The sequence below is a fragment of the Lynx rufus genome, unplaced genomic scaffold (assembly GCF_022079265.1).
Source record: "Lynx rufus isolate CCGP_SWC_20201006 ecotype Redwood Valley unplaced genomic scaffold, mLynRuf1.p SCAF_9, whole genome shotgun sequence".
Classification (NCBI taxonomy): Eukaryota; Metazoa; Chordata; class Mammalia; order Carnivora; family Felidae; genus Lynx; species Lynx rufus.
Window position 1 is genome coordinate 104,812,339 of NW_025814897.1, and position 16,657 is coordinate 104,828,995.

The 16,657-nt window shown below is 41.9% G+C and overlaps 1 protein-coding gene across 1 annotated transcript; it reads right to left on the reverse strand.

The window, feature by feature from the left end:
• Positions 1-40: 40 nt before the first annotated feature.
• LOC124505209 (membrane-spanning 4-domains subfamily A member 4A-like) lies at positions 41-12,320 on the reverse strand. Its single transcript, XM_047071083.1, has 6 exons — positions 12,161-12,320; positions 10,933-11,061; positions 8,930-8,986; positions 7,567-7,725; positions 3,129-3,230; positions 41-196 (listed from the first exon to the last, which is right to left on the reverse strand). The coding sequence occupies exons 1-6, from the start codon at positions 12,302-12,304 to the stop codon at positions 125-127; spliced, it is 663 nt and encodes a 220-aa protein (XP_046927039.1). The 5' UTR covers positions 12,305-12,320; the 3' UTR covers positions 41-124.
• Positions 12,321-16,657: the final 4,337 nt, after the last annotated feature.

Consider the following 16,657-nt stretch of genomic DNA (forward strand, 5'->3'; position numbering starts at 1 on the left):
ACATATATACATTCTGTATATATACAGAATCAGAGTTGGATTCTGGTACTTCCCCAAGTGGTGTCCTTGCCCAACTGGCAGGATAGGTTTTCTGGAACATTTTGCTGTTGATCTGTTGGTGACATCAGACCTCTGTAAATGGTGTGGGAGATGCTGTTTCCGCCACATGAGGATTCGATGGCAGAATCAACACAACCTGTGAAATCAATCAGAATGGTGCAGGTGAGTGAGTCAACCAAGTAGCCATATCATCGTCAGACCCTACTCTCTCTTCTCTGGATTCGATCTCTAGATCAACTTGGTGGGGTTTCTCTGGCATTCTGGAGATCAGACTGGATCTTGGAAAAATATGCATTGATAGCTCTTGGCATGAGATGCTGACAGTGACCCTGTAAGTGGATGATGCTGCCCAGCAAGTGGAGTAAACCAAGGTGTTAAGGGACATTTAGTGCTCTTCTTCCAAATTAGGTTCTTTATGTATGATGGCAACAACACACCCAAATCCTGATTTGCTGGCCATGACTCAATCATTTCAAAAACTACGCCGACTCAGAATGGAAGGAATCATCAGGAAACGGAGGAAAATGCTGGTCTTTCTTCCACAAACTCAGTGTGAAATTGTGTGGGGGTGTAGGGGTGCGGGGTGGGATGGAACCGGGAAGAGACGAAACTTAGGCATCACATGCCTCAAAGACCTTGCTCCTCCGGATCCACACCAAGAGAATTGTGGGAGCAGCATTTCCAGCTCTGTAACTCCAGGAGCAGAAGGGAGCTCAGGTCTAGACATTACGACACTAAAGCATTTGCTCCCTTGTGCAAATGCTTTGGTCAATGAAAATAAGACGCTTCACCTAATGAAATTGCAGTCATTACGAATTGCTGAAAACCCTAACTTCTAGGGCCTTGACATGCAGAGGTCCACTCACAGAGTTAGTCCATCTCTCTTCTGTGGGGCAGGAGATGTGGTGAAGCATGGAAACCCCAAAAGAAAGTAAAGAGGCACAAAATGGGGGAGAAGAGCAAGAGAGAAATAATCTCGCCAAGTGATTACTGTCTTATGATTTGCCTTTGGGTAATCAAATTAATGAGCAGCTCCTGGCATTTTAATTCAGTTCATGGAAGGGATCCTTCTCCTTTTCTTCCTGGTGCCTCTTGGTCTTTTCTCTCTCTCTTCCCATGTACCAATCCTCTCTCTACATGATGTTCTTTCTGCTCAGTGGCCAGGAAGATCTGCTGCCAGTCTCAGGGTAAGAGATGGGCAGATATGTGCACATTGGTAGAAAAGTTTGAAAGCGTGACTTTCTTCAGTAGCCCAGGGAAGGTTGCTATGATAGGGGTAATGGGTTGAAACCTGGCACTCTCTGGGGTCCTCTCCATTGTGAAGTACTCTCTGATCTGGACTGAGAGAGGAAGCCCTTTGTGGGAGTGAGGATGGAGAAAATGAGCTTTTCTTTATTCACTGTGGTAGGCAAGATGCTAAGATGACACCCAGTGACCCATGCCCTCGTGTGACTCCCTCTCCTTGTGTATGGGTGGGACCTGTGTATAATGGGATGTCACTCCTGTGAGTAGGTAACCAATCAGTTGACTTTGAGTTTATCAAAGAGGATATTATTCTTTGGACATTTTGCCAAAGAAGACATACAGATAGCCCGTAGGAAAAGACGCTTAACGTCACTAAGTATCAGGAAAATGCAAGTCAAAACCACAATGAGATATCACCTAAAAACCTGTCAGAATGGCTAGAATGAAAAACGACAGGAATTAAGTGTTGACAAGGATGTGGAGAAAGGAGAACCCTTGTATGCTGTTGGTGGGAATGTAAATCGGTGCAGCCACTGTGGAAAATAGTATGGTGGTTCCTCAAAAAATTAAAAATAGAACTACCATATCATCCGGTAATTCCACTATTGGGTATTTACCCAGAGAACATGAAAACACGAATTTGTAAAGGTATGTGTTTACTGCAACATTATTTGCAATAGCCAAGACATAGAAGCAACCCAAGCGTCCACTGATAAATAAAAGGATAAACAAGACGGGTACGTATGTGTATATAGATGGAACACAGCTCAGCCATAAGAAAAGGATGCTGTCCTGCCATTTGCAGCAACACGGATGGTTACGCGAAGTGAAATAAGGCAGAGAAAGACAAAGACCATACGATTTCCCTTCCACGTGGAATCTAAAACACAACACAAAACCAGATTCTTAAACACAGAGAACAAACTTGTAGTTGCCAGAGGGGAGGAGGGTGGGGAGACGGGCGAAATAGACGAAGGGGATTAAGGGGTACAAACTTCCAGTTATAAATCAGTCACGAAGATGCAGAGTTAGGGAATATATCCATTATATTGTAAGAACCTTGTATGGTGACAGATGGTGACCACACTTCCTGTGGTGGGCACTGAGTAATGAATAGAACCTGTCAAATCGCTAAGCTGTACATCTGAAACTAACATAACAGTGTATGTTAATTATACACCAGGGGTACCTGGGGGGCTCAGTCAGTTAAGCATCCAACTCTTGATTTCGGCTCAGGTCATGATCTCAAGGTTCGTGGGTTTGAGCCCTGCATTGGGCTCTTAGTTGACAGTGGGGAGCCTACATGGGATATTCTCTCTCTCTCTCTCTCTCTCTCTCTCTCTCTCTCTCTCTCTCCTTCTCTCTGCTTCTCCCCCACTTGCTCTGTCTCTCTCAAAATAAATTAACTTAAAAAAAACTAAAAAAATTATTCTTCAATTAAAAGAAGGACATTATTCTGGATAGACTTGACCTTATCATGTGAACTTTTTAAAAGGAACTGAAGGCATCAGAGGTTTTCACTCTCTTGCTGGCCTCAAAGTGGAAGTGAGTTGTGAGTTCCACTGCTGAGAGGAAATAAACTGTGTCATGGGAGCATGGAAGAGGATGAGAGGGGTCTGCTGAGACCGCAGCCCTAGCCCGCTTGTTGACTACAGGCTTGTCAGACCCAGAGCAGGGGGGCCAGCTGAGGTGTGCCCAGGCTCGTCACCCATGGAACCTGAGAAGTAATAAATGTGTGCTGTTTAAGCCTCTACGTTTCTGTAATGTATTACACAGCAACAGGAAACTAATACAGACAGCTTCAAGGGAAGCCTAATACTCACCCCGCCAGGATGACAACAGGTGACTTTGCATCCAAAGGCAGATAGGGTCAGAGCAACGAAGAACTCAAGCACGGTTAAAAGGAGCACCACAGCATCCAGACTCTAGGAACAAATGCATAGCCAAGAACCGTGAGGAACAGAGATGACAAATTTAAAACACTGACCGTCTGGGGTACCTGAGTGCCTCAGTTGGTTAAGCGTCAGACTCTTGGTTTTGGCTCAGGTCATGATTTCACAGTTTGTAGGTTCGAGCCCAGCATCAGACTTGGCACTGACAGTGTGGAGCCTGCTTGGGATTCTCTCTGTCTCCCTTTATCTCTGCCCTCCCTAGCTCGCACGCGCTCTCTCTCTCTCTCAAAATAAATAAATAGACTTAAAGAAAAGAAAATAAATCAAGCGCTGACCATCTGATTACAATGCCAAAAGAGAAGCACTGGCCTGAGGTCAGAAAAACTGGCTCCTAGTTGCAGCCATACCCTTGGCCAATTCTTGGCCTGTTGAGTACCACTCATGCTTCCAGTTTTTCCATTAATAAAACAATCGCTTTTCCCTACACTCTACCTTCCACTGCTATTGTGGGTACAGAATGGGAAAACTATTTAAAGGGGCGGGGGAGGGGTTAGGGGCATAAAGATAACTTAGTTCTTTCAAGCACCAGAAGTTCCATCGAGTTGACACAACAGTATCATCTCCCGTCTTGGTAGTTATAGGCAGAGTCATAATTGTGGACAGAATATCAATAGACCAAAGAGGTCCACATCTTCATCTCCAGAAGCTCTGGAGATGTCTCGTTACATAGCCAGGCAGAATTAACTTTGCAGATGAAATGAAGGTTGGTTATTAACTGACCTTGAGATGGAGGGATTATTCTGAGATTATCTGGGTGGGCCCCAAATAGTTAGAGAATCCTTCTAAGTGGAAGTGGGAGGCAAAAGAGTCAAAGTCCAAGAGACATTTGAAGATGCTGCACTGCTGGCTTCGAAGATAGGATTTGACCACAAGCCACAGAATGTAGGCAGCCTCGAGCAGCCAGCAAAGGCAAGGAAACAGATTCTCCCTCGCAGCTTCCAGAGAGGAATGTAGTCCTGCCAGCACTTTGATTTTCACCCAGTGAGAACCATTCCAAACTTCTGACTTCCAGAATTGTATGATGGTAAATTTATGTTGTCTCAGGTCACTAAATTGGCAGTAGTTTGTTACAGCGACAAGAAGAAACTAACCTAACAATGAACACCCAGTTAGTCAGTCTGTGACCCATCTCCCCAGAGAACTGGCTTTGGGCTTATCCTCAGCCAATACATATGGTCAGATTTGAGAAACACTAGGTAGTCCTCTTACTACCCTAAAAATCTGAATTGGATGCCTGGAATTGTTTGGTCTAAATATTCTTTTCCTCTCCATGGATAGGGATCGTACCTATCTTCTTGTGGAAAAGTCAATAGACCCAAGAGTCCAGACACAGTGACACAGTGTGACACAGACTCAGCTGAGCCTTGAGAATATTTGCATTTGTCATTTCCTTATCTATTTACTCATCTCTTCAACATATTGTAGCCTCTATGTTTCAGGAATTGTCATAGGCACAGAAGACAGAATAGCAAATAAATAGACGATTTCCCTAACCTTGAGGATGCTACAATCTGGTAGGGTAGACCAGGAATTGACAAACTTTCTACAAGGGGCCAGCTAACACATATTTTAGGTTTTACAGCCCATAAGGTCTCTGTCACAAATACTCAATTCTCCAGTTATAGTACAAAAGCAGCCACAGATAATATGCAATCAAATGGATGTGGCTATGTTCCAATAAAACTTTATATTCAAAAAAAAGAGTCAGGCTGGACTTCCAACAAAAAGTAGCTAAAATATATATAATACATGAGTTTGAGCCATATAAAGCCGCTGTCTTTCTAGATCAAGCAGAGTTGATCATTGGCAATTTCATACTGTTCTGCCTAATGACTCCAGATAGTGTGTGCTCTACTCTTTCCTACAAAGAGCTCACTTTTCCACTCTTCTTAGAATCACATTCAAAAGTAAGCCCTTGGGCCTTCATCAACCTCTAGCTGCTTTCCAATGTTTATTTCTTTTAAAAACATTTTTTAATGTTTATTTATTTTGAGAGAGAGAGGATCCCCCAAGCAGTCTCTGCGCTGTCAGAACAGAGCCTGACACGGGGTTCAAACTCACGAACTGTGAGATCATGACCTGAGCTGAAATCAAGAGTCAGATGTTTGGGGCGCCTGGGTGGCTCAGTCGGTTGGGCGTCCGACTTCGGCTCAGGTCATGATCTCACAGCCCGTGAGTTCAAGCCCCGCATCAGGCTCTGTGCTGACAGCTCAGAGCCTGGAGCCTGCCTTGGATTCTGTGTCTCCCTCTCTCTCTGACCCTCCCCTCTTCATGCTCCATCTCTCTCTGTCTCAAAAATAAACATTAAAAAAAAGTAAAAAAAAAAAAGAGTCAGATGTTTGACCGACTGAGCCACCCAGGAGCTCTGTGCTCTCCAGTATTTCTATATTTTCCTCCAAGGAGCTTCCTACTGGTAGGAGCCTGGTCCCCTTTCATCTCCCAGAGTGCCATCTGTAGGACCCACCATAAAATATGGGCTCACAGGTCTGTGGAATGACTGTGCAGGTGCCCCGGTAAGAACAGACCAGATACTTCAGATTCCAGGAATCCTTATGGATTTGCTCTGCTGTAAAGCCAGGTAGAAAAAGTGTTCACACAATAGGGATACGTGACAGCCTCTGGGAGAAGGTGATTGAGAAGAAGGTAGAACCAGCTACTTTATTTATAGGGCCTCTTGTTCAAAAATTATCAAGAACTTTACAACGGCAACAGTAGAGCAGTAAACCAGGTGTATCACTCTTCTAACTGGTAAGCCCCCTGTGCCTGCGCGGGTCCCACACCCAGGCAGCCAGCCCCACGCAGCTGGTCCATTTCAGATTTTGTCCTCGTCTACTGTGCCCTTGTAGACCTCAAGTGGAGAGAACTGCAGAAACTGAAAGTAGGCTTCTTCTTCAGGAGGAGGAGAGAGGACACTTGAATATAAATACAAACAGGGGCATCAGAGGCAGGAAGGCACAGAATCTCATCTTGCCCTTGTCAACTTCTCACCATCTGATCTTAGGGGGGAAGCATCTAAGTTCTCGGAAGAAACCCTCTGATTCTGAGGAAGCGGCAGGAAATAAACTTGCACTCCATAAGAGCTGTTAGAAATCTTAAGAGGAGTAGAAATTAGTTTAGCAGAGACACTCAAGAGATTATTTTGGTGTGACTGGATGGCACTCAGGATATACCTAGGATTAGAGGAGGCAGTGCAACTGATCTGCATTCGGGATAAGTTCAGAAGAATGCGGAGGTTCCACGTGTGGGTGAAGACAAGGGTCAGTGAGGGAGAGATGAGGCAGCACAGTGAAAGGCCGGAAGGTCTCATGCAGGAGAGACAAAAGGAATTCAGTGGTCCCGAGAATGGATACTAGACCTAAAAAAATTTTTTTTAAGTTTATTTATTTATTGAGAGAGAGAGAGAGAAAGGCAGAGGGATAGAGACAGAGACAGAGACAGAGATAGAGATAGAGACAGAGACAGAGACAGAGATAGAGGGGGGGAGAGAGAGAGAGAGAGAGAGAGAAAGAGAGAGAGAGAGAGAGAGAGAGAGAGAGAGAGAGAGAATCCCAAGCAGGCTCTGCACTGTCAGCCTGGAGCCCCACACCGCGCTTGAGCTCCCAAACTGCATGATCATGACCTGAGCAGAAATCAAGATTTGGACGCTTAATTGATTGAGCCACCCAGGTGCCCCTAGACTTTTTAATAATAAAGATTCTATTGCATTTTGGTCACAGCTGTGCCACAATAGCGCCCCCCTCCCCGTGCTTACCCAGTGGCCCACAGCTTCACAACCCGCACACTCTGGAGGAAGCGGCAATTTGGAGAACAGAGCCATTACGATAATACCTAAGTGAGGGCAGGTGCTACAGCCAAGTAGTAAAATACAGAGTGGAAATTGAGAATTTTCCAGGAGTGGGATATTGAGGCTCAAAGGGCATAATCTTTCAAGAGCATCCAGAGAGGTGGGGAGGGGTACTAGATCATTCACCACTCATTGGATAATGTTCAAGACAATTTTACTCTATTATTAGAGAACCAGGTAACTCCATCAGGGAGCCCTGGGGACACAGAGGGATTGACATCTGGGCTCCCTTTTTACAGTGGATTGCAGAATTGGTGATTTCGAATTAAACAGAAAGGAACAACAACAACAAAAAGATGAGATGTGGGCCTGCCTTCTGAATAAAAGATGGCCCTATTCTTCAATCATTTCCAATTTCCCAAAGTGAGTCATTTATCAGGAAATACAGTGTGGTACTTTTGCCAGGGCCAGGGCTCCTGTGCCTGGCTTCCCCTACAGTATCGCAGGAAGAGAGGAAGTGCTCACCAGTAAAATGGCCATGGCCATGGAACAACTCTCCAACCTCTGATAAAAGATGCAGGCAGAGACACCTGCTTGAAAGTCTTCCAAGGAGGAGATAGCCAAGGGGACCCCTACTCCGGCCAAGACAGAACTGAAGATGTTTAATCCTAGGCTAGTTTGAATCTAGAAAGAAAGGAAAATCAAGTCAACAATCCAACAGTATCCACGGGGGTGTTTCCATTAGCCACGTTGCACACATCACTTCTTGCCCGCCGCCCCCCCCCCCCGCCACCCCCCCTGCACCGGTCCCCCTTCTCTATCTTGATGACTGGACTGTCTCCTCACTTGTTTCTTCCCTGAAACACAAGCCCTTTCAGGTCGTCTCCTGCCCAAACACAAATATGATTCTGTTGTTCCCAAGCTTGAATCCTTCAGACAACCCCTAGGCCCAGGAGATAAACTCTTTTTCACATGCCAGCTGGACAGATCTGTCTGCGCCCAACTCCCACGGACCTCTAGGTCAGGTGCCTGGCTGCACATTCTTTTCCAGATGCTGCTTGCCTCTGACGCCTCTGCGCTTTCTGTGGACGACCTCCCTCTGCTCTGCATTCCTTTTTCTACATTCTCTTCTCTTGGTGAAGTTGTGGAAGCTTCTTAGAACAACCAAACTTCTCCAAGAAAGCATGAGAGGCTTAATGTGGCTGTAGCGTGAGGGAGATTTTAACAGTTACAGCTCGACAAGATGCTAGGGAGACAGACCGAGGTCAGATTTGGAAAAACCATACAGATCATGCTCCATCGTCTGATCTTTATCCTTTGAGCAAAGAAAACTCAAATATGGTCTCTAGCCAGCAAAAACATTGGTTGAGATCTAGGCCTTTGCCTTTTATTGGCTTTGTGAAAGGCATATTGGCATGAGAGTTATGTTTGAAATTTGTTTTTCCTTACTGAACAGACTTAACGTGAATTCCTTCCCCTACAAACCAAAAGAAAATCCTTTCTGTACACAGTCAGAATACACATTTTAATCAATAAGTCAATAAATATTTTGCCACACCAGCACGTGGTGCCACTGTTATGGGCTGAGTCTCAAGGTGCAGGCTCTGTTTGACGGGTCCCATTTTGACATTCCTTTTTAGGAATTCTCTTTATTTTCATAAAGAGTTTCTCAGCAACTGCCTTCCCGTATCAGAAATTTTATGACCAGCCATTTTTTTATTATAATTTCTGGAAGACCAATGCAGCTATGTAAAACTTATAATCTCTCTTGATTTTTAAAAAACAAACAAACTCTATTTTCTACTCGGGCAGAATACATACTTGGTTAATCCCTCTTTTGGAACAAAAACACACACACAAACAAATGAAGAAAGCAAATATTACTCACCAGACCTTTTGTAGTTCTAATTCCTGCTACAACTGACAAGGACCCTGAAATAATAAACTAGTAACAAGAGAAAAAAATGCAGTTAAAAAACCTTTAAACAAAAATTTGAAATCCCAACTTACTAACACTTACCCCCAACTGGGATAAATATGTTAAACAGACCAATTATATTGGAAGAAACACCAGAGATTGCAAATAAGTCTCCTCTTTTCCCAGAAACAACAGAGAAATTTTACCAGATGGATGCACAGGAGAGTTTATCAAGGCTTTCAAAAAAAGTCTCTCTTCAATGGTATTTAAACTGAGGGCCTTGAAACATAGTGAAAGTTTCTAAATTCCTGACATGAAGGAACCCTAATATGGTACCAGAACTTAATGAAATATTATAAAAGAAGAGAAACTAAAGCTTCTGTCTTAAAATATGACTATTAAAAGTTGTAAATAAAATGGTAGCAAAGAAAGTTTTTCAATTACATATTAGATGTTGATTATATTATTCCATGTGGCTCCATCATTTGGGTAATTATTTTCCATATAGCTAAAACAGCTGGAATCAAGTTGATTAGACCTGCTGTCTTAAACTATTTGACTGTTGAATTTCTGGGTTTGCTTTCCAAATTTGATTTCAGGAGTTTCAAAAATTGTATCTTAAACTTTTTTTTTAATGTTTATTTATTTTTGAGAGAGAGAGAGAGAGAGAGAGAGCAGGGGAGGGGCAGAGAGAGAGGGAGACAGAATCCGAAGCAGGCTCCAGGCTCTGAGCTGTCAGCACAGAGCCTGACACGGGGCTTGAACTCACGACCGTGAGATCATGACCTGAGCCAAAGTCACAGGCTTAACCGACTGAGCCACCTAGGTGCTCCGAAAAATTGTATCTTAATACCAGAAAAAAGACTGATCTAATGAAACAGCTTGGTAGATTTCTTCAAACATTTCTCAGTACCAAGACATGGAAATGGTTAGGGTAAACTAAGTCACTTCTGGAAAAAAAAAAAAAAAAGCAGGGAGAATCATCCATCATATTATATGAGATGCATCATGACTACGTGGGGTATTCTTTCAAATGTCCAGATTTTTTAATATTGCATATTATTACAATTTACAAACACAGATTTGAGGAGAAAATTCACATGCTAATTGTTATTTATGTTTACAACGTGAAGACATTTTATATCATTCAACATTCTTATTGACTTAACCATTATTTATAAAACATGAAGAGCTTCATTTGCTATAACATGATGGAACATTTGTCTCTAATATCAGACGTCTTTATCATGCTAACAGGGAAACACTAGGGCCATCTCTATTAGAGTCAAAATCAAGATAACGATGTAGATGGTTATGTATTACTCTCCTTAGTATATTAACCAAAATAACTACATAAGAGAGATATTTGAGGAAAATGTTTACAATTACTGTTAGTTAAATATGAATATGTTATACTGCAGACCTCCAAGAGTATCAGTTAAAAACAACTATAAATGCTAGGAAAATTCGTTAAGGCACATGGGAAGAACATTATAAACAGAAATTATATACAAATATGCATGTATTTGTGTGTTTAAAGATAAAATTTAATAAGAGAACCTCATTTAGCATAGCAAAAATATATGAAGTTTCTGAGAGAAAAAAACTTAACAAGGAATGTGAACAATATAGATGAGTAAAACTTTACAATGCTCCAAAAATCCACCAAAGTCTACTGGGTTTCTTGTTGTGAAATAATCAGTGCTTTCAGTGTTTAATCTATTCTGGTTTGGGTCTTTTGCTACATGCTGCTGTGATATCCTGATACATATTAAATATTTAATCTGCCTGGCTCTACGAGTCTTACGTTATTATTCCTACCCGAAATATGAGAAAATGCAGTCAAAAGAAGATTAGATATCTTTTTCAAAGTTAGAGAACTACAAAATAGGGTTAGGATATGATTCCAAAGCTCAGGATGTTAGCAACTATTTTATGCTGTCTCCAACTATATCAAAAGGTACTCTACTCACCATCACTGGCCTCCCAATTATGTACACGTCCAGCCCTGAAACAGAATGTGTGTCAGAAAATGGCAATGTGGCACTCATCTTTATTATTTCCAGGCTGAGGTTCGTCATGGCAATCAGGATCTGCACGACCTAGAAATGATGAAGCAAGTAAAAACTGATTAGCTACCACTCCCTTTCCGACCACCAGGTCACCCCTCTTCTCCGTCTTCTGAAACAGTCAGATGGTCATGATATTTCCCTGTCGCTTTGCTTTCCTATAAAAAACTACGGACATGTTAATTTACTCAAGTAGTTTCTTGGGATGTCTATCCCAGTTGCCTCGGTCATTTTCAAGGTAAAAAGAATGTACCAGGACCTACCCAGAGGTGCTTTACTGACCCCCGGGGCTGCTAGTCTACCATAGCTGTTGATCTCCTTTACATACTACACTCTCAGACGGCAGTGACCCAGGAATCAGGAAGCAATTAAAAATTATTCGAGCAAGGGAAAATAATGTGAAGGAAGGAGTGTACAGGAGAAGAAAAAGAGAAGTGCCACGTGATACTTTCTCGGTGTCTAGGGCCTGAGGACACGAGTGAGTCCAGGGCTCTAAAAATCAAAGTGCTGGAGTACGGTCATCCCACGGCATAAAAAGGATCCAAAGTGTGTTGTGATGACTCTGTCCCCTTGGTTTAAAGCTGGGGCTAGAGATAAACCCCTGTACTCACTGTCCTTCCACCTGCACTAACCTGTCTTTCCTTAAACTCTCCATTTCTTTTAGGCACACCGCCCCGCCCCCAGACTCCAGACAGAAATGCAGAGGGAGCTGAAGAATTTTCATCCTCTGAGGAGCAGGTTAAGAAAATTCCCCAGAGATAGTAACAATGCGGGGCAATCAGCTATCAGGAAGACGTGCTGGGTGGACACCAGCTGGCGGACATGTGGCCTTTTTTTTTTCTTTTTTTTTTTTTTTTGCTGCCTCTCTCCGCTGAAGCTAAAGTTATCACAGATGATGCACCACCCTAGAATCCATCCCAAGCCACTATATTCTAAATACAAATAAATTAGAAGCAAGATATAACAGAATATCATATCATTTTTGAGTGATAGGGCCTGAACATCATATACCCAGGCCCCTAGGGCTGGCTGATGTATTGCGAGGCTAATGGGACAGAGTATTTGGCATTAAAACTCATCGGCTATGAGTTTACAACCAGACTGGCCTCTCCCAGATCTGTAACCGACTTACCCCAAGGACTTTGGGCTCCCCCTTCAAAAACTTCTCTGGCATCCTTTTCCACAGATGTGACTGGATAACAGCGGGCTGCTCCGGCTGGTCCCCTCCAGGACCAGCCTCTGATATGGTCCCTTCCATTCCTTGCATGGTTGCCATGGCGGCAGCAAAGGGGCTGCGGTAAGAAATGTAATTTAGGATGAGGTCCTGGAAATGACAGGATAACCTGGGGTCTACATTCCCTTCCTGCATTATACAGCTATTAGAACATCTTTACAAAATGTTGTTCTTTTTTTTTAATGCTTATTTATTTATTTTACAAAGGACTTTTTTTTAAATGTTTTTTACATTTATTTTTGAGAGAGAGAGAAAACGCAAGTGGGGGAAGGGCAGAAAGAGAGGAGGACAGAGGATCCGAAGCGGGCCCTGCGCTGACGGGGAGAGCCCAAAGTGGGGCTCAAACTCACGATCTCTTAGATCATGACCTGAGCTGAAGTGGGACGCTTAACCGACTGAGCCACACAGGTACCCCAATGCTTATTTATCTTTGAGAGAGAGAGAGACAGAGGCAGAGACACACTGCAAAGGGGGCAGAGGCAGAGGGAGAGGGAGACACAGAATCTGAAGCAGGCTCCAGGCTCTGAGCTGCCAGCACAGAGCCCAGCAGGGCTTGAACTCATGAACCACAAGATCATGACCTGAGCCAAAAATCGGATGCTTAACCAACTATGTCACCCAGGTGTCCTTGCAAAATGTAGCCCTTGCAAGAGCCAGCCAGGAAAGAGGAACAAGAAGCACCTTAAGGACAGAAACAGAGAGAGAGAGAGAGAGAGAGAAAAGAGAGAGAGAAATGCCATGTGTCATCAAGATACCAGAGAGAGAGAGAGAGAGAGAGAGAAAAGAGAGAGAGAAATGCCATGTGTCATCAAGATACCAGAGAGAGAGAGAGAGAGAGAGAGAGAAAAGAGAGAGAGAAATGCCATGTGTCATCAAGATACCAGAAAGCACTGAAGAGAGGGAAATCCAGAGAGAACTGAAGTGAATACGCGGGCCCCTCAGATACATGGAGTCCGCACTTATTATCTCTGTCCCTGTTATTGTATATCCCCTTGATGTCAGCCATTTCTCCTTTGAAAGGTAAATTTTATGATAGGAATAAACTGTGTTCCTGTGTATTATAAAATCTCCCTTTTTGACTCAGAGCACAGTTACGTTCTCTGAGCTGGAAACTTTCTCCAGGTTCATCTTTACTAAATATGATTTATTTAATCTTGGATCCTACTTTATAAACTCTGGACTTTGTGGAGAGAATTTACAATCCCAAATCACAGCCTTTGCACTGAGAATTTAAATCTCTTGCCCCCATTAAAATGTTTTAAGTCCTGATTTGCTAATGCATAGCAAGGGCACATAAAATTATTTTTCTGAGACTCAGAGCACAAACATAACACTCTTATGCTGCTTCCTCTCCTCGATATAGTAATCCCAGTCAGATTATGTGGCAAAACATTTAAACCACCTGAACACTTTATTCATTTGCATCCATATTCAGATGTCGCATGGTTCACATCCATAAATTTTGAGGGAAGTGAAACTTAAGTCTTTGCAAAGCCACCATCAATTTTGATACCATTTATGCTTCCCTGAAGCTCCATAAAAGTCTCAAATTGGGACATGTGTGCTCTTTCATTTGTAGCACAAAGTCAAAGAGTGAACATTTTCTCTGGAAAGCATTATTAACCTTATTTACACATGCTAGGCCAAAGGAAATACATTATTAGTGATCTAGCAAAAAACCTGGTGGAAATAAGAAAAACAAATGAGTTCATTTCAGAAACAGATAGGGGAAAAAAAGTCCAAATGAAAATAAAGATTAATCACTTAAAACATTAAGTTAGTTTTAGTGACATATGTTCAAAGTCTGGAAAGCAGTACAATGAACAGTACAAAAGAGTAAATCAGAAAATAGTAAGCAAAGTAAAAACCTTGCAAATAAGATGACAGAAACAAATAATTAATTAAACTCATAAGGAATACGTAACATGAAGGAGAATAAAACAGAGGATATAACCCAAAAGTCATTGTTTCTTCTTCTGTTCTAGAAGATTTCCAAAAGTACTACAGAGAAAGAAAATCAGAACTCCATTTTGAAACTGGGACACAACTAAAATGATCATAACTCAGACGAAGTAATTGTCAAAAACAGTGAAGTTTGCACGAGGATGAGTTTGGGGCAAATGCAGAAAGAATATCAAAGCAGGAAGACACCACACCTCGGATTTCAGAGTACGCTTCTCAAAGACAAGAAGCCCGCTGAGGTATAAAACACACTCTTGTTTAGCATCCTGAGAATGAATGCCACCTGCGGACAGCTGCAGCTTCCCTGGGCAAGCATAGTTCTGAGAAGTCAAAGTTGGGAACACCAGAGAAAACACATCAAAAGGCCACTTTTGTAGACAGCCATCGGTGTCTGAATAATTCTTACACAGGAGTCCTCAAAGAAGGAAGCAAGTATTCTTGATGGAAATCTCCAAGAAATCCTATAGATTAGATTCATCTGAGTGTATCATCAGAATCAAAGACCTGCCAAGTGCACAAAGACCAAGAGATTTTGGTGAGGAGAAACACCAAGTGCCTCAGATATTATGATAGTCGGATACAGAAGATGTAATAACTATGGATGAAATAGTCAAATAAGAACAGAGTCACAAAAATGAGAAAGCACAGATAAAGTGCAAAAGTGATGTGACAAATTCAAATGGGAAGAAAACAATGTTGATGTTAAACAAAACAAAACAAAACAAAACCAACTTGGTAAATGTGTTACACAGCAATGGACCACTGAAAAGAGAATAAGTGAACTAGATAAATCTGGAAAAATGACCCAGGAGCCACAGAGACAAGGAAATGGCCATAATAGAAGAGATGTGAAAGATTAGAGGTACAGAATTACAAGGATGTTGCATGATATGAGAAGGAATGGTTAACAAAGAAACTGGTAAACATGCATGGACCCATATTGTTTGTACAAAAATAAGAACTACAATATCTAACTCATTAGGTTAAACAAAGGACAAAATATAAAATACTGGACCCCCCAAAAAATCAAAGCTTGGGACTGGCATGATGACAATTGGTCTTCTAACATCCTTGTTTTATTTGGGTGATGGGTGAAGATAGTAACTTTAGATTTCAAGTAAGGATAAAAAAATCAAGAGTTACCAATAAAGATAAGAAGTGGGTTGTGTAATTTTTTCAATAAAGAATGGAAAATATTATGAGAAAAGTGAATGATAAAAGATAAATGTGCTCTAATCAGCTAAAAAGGCAAGAAGGGAGATAAAATAAACAAATATAAACAAGACCAACAGAAAGCAAAAATATAGTAGAGGGACAATTGCCTCCAGAATTTCCCATTGAGGACATCTGAAAACCTACTCTTCTCTAAAAGCACTGAGATCCCCCCGGAAAAATGTTGAAAATCAACTTTTTCAGAACTCTAGACATTGAACAAGATCTTGTGACAATCTAAAAAGCATTTATCCAAGGAGAGTGGTTGAAATTTTGGTAAGCATATTGAACTCTGTCATTTTTCCTTTGTGGCGAAATATTCACAGGATATAATTTGCCATTTAAACCAGTTTTAAGTGTATAGTAGCTTTAAGTGCACTCACAGGATTGTGCAAGAATTATCACCATCCATCACCAGAACTTTTTCTACTTGAAGCCGAAACTCTGTACCTACTAAAGTAACTCCCTGTGTCCACCTATCCCCAGCCCCTGGCAAAGATTACTCTACTTCCTGTGTCTAGGAACTGAATTATTGTAAAAATCTCATTTAAGTGGAATCATGCAACGTTGTTCTTTTGTTACTGGCTTGTTTCACCTAACAAGATGTCTTGGTCTCACCTATGTTGCAGCCATGCGTCAAAATTTGTTTTCTTTTTTTTTTTTTTTTAATTTTTTTTTTTTAACGTTTATTTATTTTTGAGACAGAGAGAGGCAGAGCATGAACGGGGGAGGGTCAGAGAGAGAGGGAGACACAGAATCGGAAGCAGGCTCCAGGCTCTGGGCCATCATCAGCCCAGAGCCCGACGCGGGGCTCGAACTCACGGACCGTGAGATCGTGACCTGAGCTGAAGTCGGACGCTTAAACGACTGAGCCACCCAGGCGCCCCAAAATTTGTTTTCTCTTTAAGGCTGAATAATATTCCATTGTATGTGTAAACCACACTTTCTTTATCTGAGTATTGCATTGGTTCTATTCAATACTTACATCTTCGCTGTACTAAGTCTTCCAGTCCATGAATATGGAATGTCTTTCCATTTACTTGTGTTATCTTCAATTTCCTTTAGCAATATTTGATAGTTTTCAGTGTTGCATGTCTCATCTCCTTGGTTAAGTTTAAGCTTAAATCTTTTATTATTTCAATGCTTTCATAAACTGAATTATTTTCCTAACTTCCTTTTCATATTGTCCATGGTTAGTGTATAGAAATGCAGTTGATTTTT